At 51.2% G+C, this 5,755-nt stretch overlaps 1 protein-coding gene and 3 non-coding genes across 4 annotated transcripts; all 4 read left to right on the forward strand.

Annotated features, from left to right (window-relative positions):
- Positions 1-771: 771 nt before the first annotated feature.
- Positions 772-5,755, forward strand: RPS11 (ribosomal protein S11). Its single transcript, XM_037908820.2, has 5 exons — positions 772-902; positions 1,290-1,421; positions 2,042-2,117; positions 3,586-3,715; positions 5,584-5,755. Exons 1-5 carry the CDS (start codon positions 888-890, stop codon positions 5,705-5,707), a joined length of 477 nt encoding a protein of 158 aa, XP_037764748.1. The 5' UTR covers positions 772-887; the 3' UTR covers positions 5,708-5,755.
- On the forward strand, positions 1,777-1,870 carry LOC114018870. Its single transcript, XR_003564075.1, has one exon. It is a non-coding gene; the product is annotated as a small nucleolar RNA SNORD35 (small nucleolar RNA).
- LOC114018869 lies at positions 2,548-2,638 on the forward strand. The gene has a single exon (XR_003564074.1). It is a non-coding gene; the product is annotated as a small nucleolar RNA SNORD35 (small nucleolar RNA).
- On the forward strand, positions 4,544-4,638 carry LOC114018868. Its single transcript, XR_003564073.2, has one exon. It is a non-coding gene; the product is annotated as a small nucleolar RNA SNORD35 (small nucleolar RNA).

A 5,755-nucleotide genomic window follows, 5' to 3' on the forward strand; every position in this document is an offset into this window, starting at 1 on the left:
GCGATGGCTGCCGGGGGTGGGGAGAGGGCTATCCCCACAGAGCGATGGCTGCCAGGAGTGGGAAATGGGCTATCCCCACAAAGCAATGGCTGCTGGATGGTGGCGAGAGGGCAATCCCTACAGAGCAATGGCTGCTGGGCGGTGGGGAATGGGCTATCCCCACAAAGAAATGGCGACTGGAGGGTGGGAGATGGTTATCCCCACAAAGCAATGGCTGCTGGATGATGGCGAGAGGGCAATCCCCACAGAGCAATGGCTGCTGGGTGTGGCGAGAGGGCTATCCCCACAGAGCAATGGCTCCTGGGCGGTGGGGAATGGGCTATCCCCGCAAAGCAATGGCTGCTGGGTGTGGAGAGAGGGCTATCCCCACAAAGTAATGGCTGCTGGAGGGCGGGGCGAGAGCTATCTCCACAAAGCGATGGCTGCCAGGAGCTGGGAGTGGGCTAGCCCCACAGAGCGATGGCTGCTGGGCGGTGGGGAATGGGCTATCCCCACAAAGAGATGGCGGCTGGAGGGTGCGGAGGGGGCAATCCCCACAGAGCAATGGCTGCGGGGGTGGGGAGAGGGCTATCCCCACAGAGCGATGGCTGCCGGGGGTGGGGAGAGGGCTATCCCCACAGAGCGATGGCTGCCGGGGCTGGGGAGAGGGCTATCCCCACAGAGCGATGGCTGCCGGGGCTGGGGAGTGGGCTATCCCCACAGAGCGATGGCTGCTGAGGGGCGGCCCGCACACATGCCGGGGGGCGGGGTGAGAAGCGGACTCCTTTTCTGAATCAGCACCGCCCCCTGCTCGGGCGGAGCGGTGCGTAGTGAGGTCACTTCCGGCGCGGCGGCGGATAAGCGGCCCGTGTGGCACTTACAGCCTCTTTTGCCTCGCGCCGTGCAAGATGGCGGACACGCAGGTCAGGGCTCCGCTCCGAGGCGGGGCCTGCTGGGGTCTGGCGCGGTGGGGGCGGCGCGGGCCGGCTCGGGGGACACGCAGCCGCCGCCGGGACCAGCCCCGGGGCGGCGGGGGGGGGGCGGCTCGGCCCGGGGCTGAGGCGGGGCGGAGGGGGCTGCCGGGCGGGGGGGGCTGACTCGGGGGGACGCGGCCGGGCGGGGGGACGCGGCCCGCGCCGGGACTCGGGGGAGGGGAGCGGGGGGGGCTGAGCCCTGGCCGCTCCGCCTGCCCCGCGCGGAGCCCTGGGGACGTGCCCGGCCCGCGCCGCCTCTCCCGCTGCCCTTCGCGGGGCCGCCCGTGGCGGCTGTCCTCACCCTAACGCGGCTTTCCTTCGGCCGCCCCCGCGCAGACGGAGCGGGCCTACCAGAAGCAGCCCACCATCTTCCAGAACAAGAAGCGCGTGCTGCTGGGGGAGGGGGGCAAGGAGAAGCTGCCCCGCTACTACAAGAATATCGGCCTGGGCTTCAAGACCCCCAAGGAGGTAATGCCCTCGTGGGGGGATAGACGTGAGCCACGCCGCGGCCGGCCCTGGCTTTGGCTTGCTCTTCCTTGGGGTGACGCCTTCACTTGTTCTTCCGGCGGGGGGGTGGAGGTTGACGCTTTAAGGAACACTTGTTAAGCCTTTTCATATCTTCATGAAAGGGTTAGTCTAGAAATAGTACTACGTTTGGGTTAGAAGACTAAAATCCAGTAGGATAGAGATGATAAATTCAATGTCCATATTCTGTCAATGGCCAGAATATTTCTGTCAAAATAGCAGGTTAACAGCCAGGGAATAACCCAGGAGGTTATGAAAAGCAGTTTCTGCAAACTTCAGGGTAGCTCTTTTCCATGCTGACATGTGATGTTTTTTCTCACGATGGTCTTCCAAGTCCCACAGGTGAAGGGGCTTTGAGGATAGTTGCCGAGTGGCCTTGCTGATGTCAGTTCATACAGACAGGAATAAAGGAGGCAATGTGCCTCAGACTTGCAGTACCAGTCCTCTTGTAGCACCCAGATTCACCTTCTGGGGTGCAACAAGTTTTCATTGATGGTAGGTTTTTGCAGCACTCACTAGCTTTTTAGCTCCAAAGCACTGATGTCAGATTTCTCTGTTTTCAGGCCATTGAGGGCACTTACATTGACAAGAAATGCCCGTTCACTGGTAATGTCTCTATTCGTGGTCGTATCCTGTCAGGTAAGGCCTAAGAAACGCTTCTGTTCTGTGAGTAGAATTATTACTTCGGATAAATTTCAAAACCTTTTGGTTACGTGAACATCCTGTGGGGAATGGCCTTTGCAGGCCTGTGTGAGTAGAGCTGTTTAGAATCTGGATCCATCAGTTAAACAAAATGTAGGCATATGAGTTTATTAATGGAAAACAGGGTTGTTTGGAACTTGCACAGACTAGAGCATGTTGCAGATGTCCTTGTGTCTGAGCCTGCTGGAACTAGAGACCCCAGCATGTGGGGTTATTGTTAAAGGTGGTAGCCATTTCTTGCCTTTAATGTGCAGCCCACTCTTTAGGATTTCAGATCCCAAGACAATAAATGCCTCCTTTGGGTTTGTACGCTCCCTACCAGAAATAATTACTATCTCCCCTTTTCATTGCTGCTATGGTCCTGAGCTGCAAATGATGCTATTCTCACGATGGTCTTCCAAGTCTCATGGTGAAGGGACTCTGACGACACTGCCAAATGGCTTTGCTGATGCCTGGCGAAAGGACCCAGGAGACGGTGGCAGTACAGTTTCTTAGAAGAAGCCCTTTACACTGAAATAGAACTGTTTTGATTGACCCAATAGTGAGGAGAACATCAACTTCAGGGGGCATGTTGCTGTTGAAAAATGCATGCAGAGGCTACAGACTTGCTAATGTTGCCCCAGATTCTCTGATACCATCCTTTGAAGCTTAAATTCTGAGTAATCCATTTCTAATCTACAATGGATTTCGGAGAGCTAACCAATCCTTACCAAGTACTAGGAATAACTAATTAGCTGCCATCTTCTGAATGTAATACGGGGTAGGTTAGAGGGGAATGTAGTGCCTTTGTTAATGCGTGAAGGAGGATGGGTAAAGCAGTGGGGCAGGTAATCAGTAGCTCCAAGTATAGGGTCCTGTTGAACATTCCAGGGAAAGGTAGGGGACAAGTCTTTTTCTGTCTCCAGTCTGTACAATCAAGGTTGATGGTTTAAGCTTTGTAAGGAGTTATGTAAGTGCACTGTATTGTATTGGATTTATTTTACTATAAACCATTGGTAAGAGTTACAAGGTAGCATAGTAGGAAAACTTGCTGCATAACCTTGAAGGTTTCCTGCCTGAGTCTATATTACCTGAGTGTTACTCTCCAGACCGGAGCTTCTTTTGGGAAGTCTCTGGCCTTATCTATACTAAGAGACTTTTGCCATTGTACTTATACTGATGTATCTAAACTTGCAAAGCCCTTCTAGTGTGGATGCAATTATATCAGTTCTCTGAACCAGCAAAAGTATACTGGCAGAAGCACAGTTAGACTGGTATGTGTCTGCACTAGGGCTGATACCAGCAAAGCTGTGTAGGTTTTAAATAAAAAAAAACAAAGAACATGACCAGAATAACTTTGTAGACCAAACACCACCACTAAGAGTGCTTTACATTCTTTCCCCCTGCACCCCCCTTATTCCCACAGGTGTGGTTACCAAGATGAAGATGCAGCGTACCATCGTCATCCGCAGGGATTATTTACACTATATCCGCAAGTACAACCGTTTTGAGAAACGCCACAAGAATATGTCCGTACATCTCTCCCCCTGCTTCAGGTGAGCGCAGGAGTAGTTCTGGGGGCTACACTGTCTAGCAGTGATTTGAAGGGAAGAACACAGCACCACTAATCTGAGCCCTGATGGCACTCTACATAGGTCATTACATAGTCCATCTGTCGGTGTCTATGCTACCTGCTGGATCGGCGGGCAGCGATTGATCCAGCGGGGGTCGATTTATCTTGTTGAGTCTAGATGTGATAAATCGACCCCGGAGCGCGCTTCCGTCAACTCCGTTACTCTACCTTAGCGAGAGGTGCAGGCGGAGTCGACGGAGTGCCAGCAGTAGGCTCACTGCAGTGAAGATGGTGAGTAGATCTAAGTAGGTCGACTTCAGCTACGTTATTCACATAACATAGTGAAGTTAGATCGATCCTCCTCCCCCGCTAGCGTAGACCAGGCCTGTGCCATTCGCTAACCCAGATAGAAGCTCTGGAGACTACAGACCCCAGAGCGCAATGATGGGCTCAAGATGAGGAGTCAGGTTATTTGTATTAATCCATTCTGATAGAGACTGTGACCACGGGCAAGCTGGTTATCTTCTACCTCCATTTTCCTATATGTAAAATAGAAATCACTAACCTGTCTTGCTAGTGTGGTGTTAAGGTTAAAGCATGCCTGTGCTTCGAAGTTGAGATGTGCTGCAAGAGCTATACTATGCTCAGTCTCGGCCCAAACAGAAAGCTGTTCCGATCAAAGGGGGAGCGTGAGAGACCCAGAATTGTAGTTGATGACTGCACTTCTGTCTAGAAATGTAAATGAAGTGAGGCAACACTGTAAAACTACATGGGCTGTGCTTTTGCCACTCCTGACCTAGAGCCTGTTTGGTGGTGGTGATGTCTAAACTCACGATGGTCTGCAGAGCCCCCTGTGGTGAAGGGGGACTGCTGAAAATGCCAGTCTGGCAATGCTGAACCACAAAACATGTTCTGGTCTGGCTGCCCCTAGTTGCAAATGCTTCTCTGTGCAGGTACTTTCTGGCAAACTGTCAAACCTGTATGTGTAGGGAAGTTTATAAAGTGAGCTGTCTGCATGTGACTTGTGTCCAGTTAGTAAATGTCAAAAATTTTGAGTTTTCCTGGGAGGAAGCCTTCTTGCAGTACTTAGGACAGGGAACTTAGGGTAAAGACTGAATCCCTATTCTTGGTGCTGTCTGAGTTATTCTGTGATCTTGAGTGAGTCACTTCATCTCTGTTCTTTATTTATCCCTCGGTAACCAGGGATTACTTGCCTATCTCCCTGAAGATTGTAAAGCTTCTTAAGTATTTATAAAGCTCTCTGAGATCCTTAGAAGAAAGGTACTAGAGCAGAATGTAGGGAATTGTTCAAATGATGTGAAGATAAAAGTACTGAGAGTAGGGAGAGGGGGTCCTGTAGCTTAACACCACTCTGATCATCTTGTCTCTGGGAGGTCCTTGATTAGCATTTCAGTCCAAATTCAGGTGACTGAGAACCAAGCAAGAAGCTTTCTCCAAATATCTAGATGAAGATTGCAAGGGAAACACCTAGTCTTTGCCTGGGCAATGGGTCCTCAAGTACTTGTTTTTAACTTTGATAGTCTCCTGTGGGAACTTTGTGTGCTATCTGTCTTAACATATTGGAGCTTGCTTCACACATGCCAAAACCAAAGGCTAGAAGGAACTTGTTTGGAGGTGGATGGAGGACCTCTCACTTACTGAAATGCCACCTGTTTGGCACTTAAATAACAGCAGAAGGTGTCTTCATGAAATCTGTTTCTCAGTGTTGTCTTGCTCACTTGCATTTAGTCTCTTCAGTGCTGTGCTGGCACATTTATGCTGCAGGAACAAATTTCTGGTGGCAAAGAATCTGCTGTTTAGCTATCTAAAAGCAGCTGTGCTTTTTTCCAGGGATGTCCAGATTGGGGATATTGTGACTGTGGGGGAATGCCGTCCCCTCAGCAAGACAGTCCGGTTCAATGTCCTCAAGGTCACAAAGGCTGCTGGCACCAAGAAGCAGTTCCAGAAGTTTTAAAGGCGACAAATGGATGATCAGGATGAATAAAACTTTTGTAAAAACCTG

The sequence above is a fragment of the Chelonia mydas genome, chromosome 1 (genome assembly GCF_015237465.2).
Source record: "Chelonia mydas isolate rCheMyd1 chromosome 1, rCheMyd1.pri.v2, whole genome shotgun sequence".
Classification (NCBI taxonomy): domain Eukaryota; kingdom Metazoa; phylum Chordata; order Testudines; family Cheloniidae; genus Chelonia; species Chelonia mydas.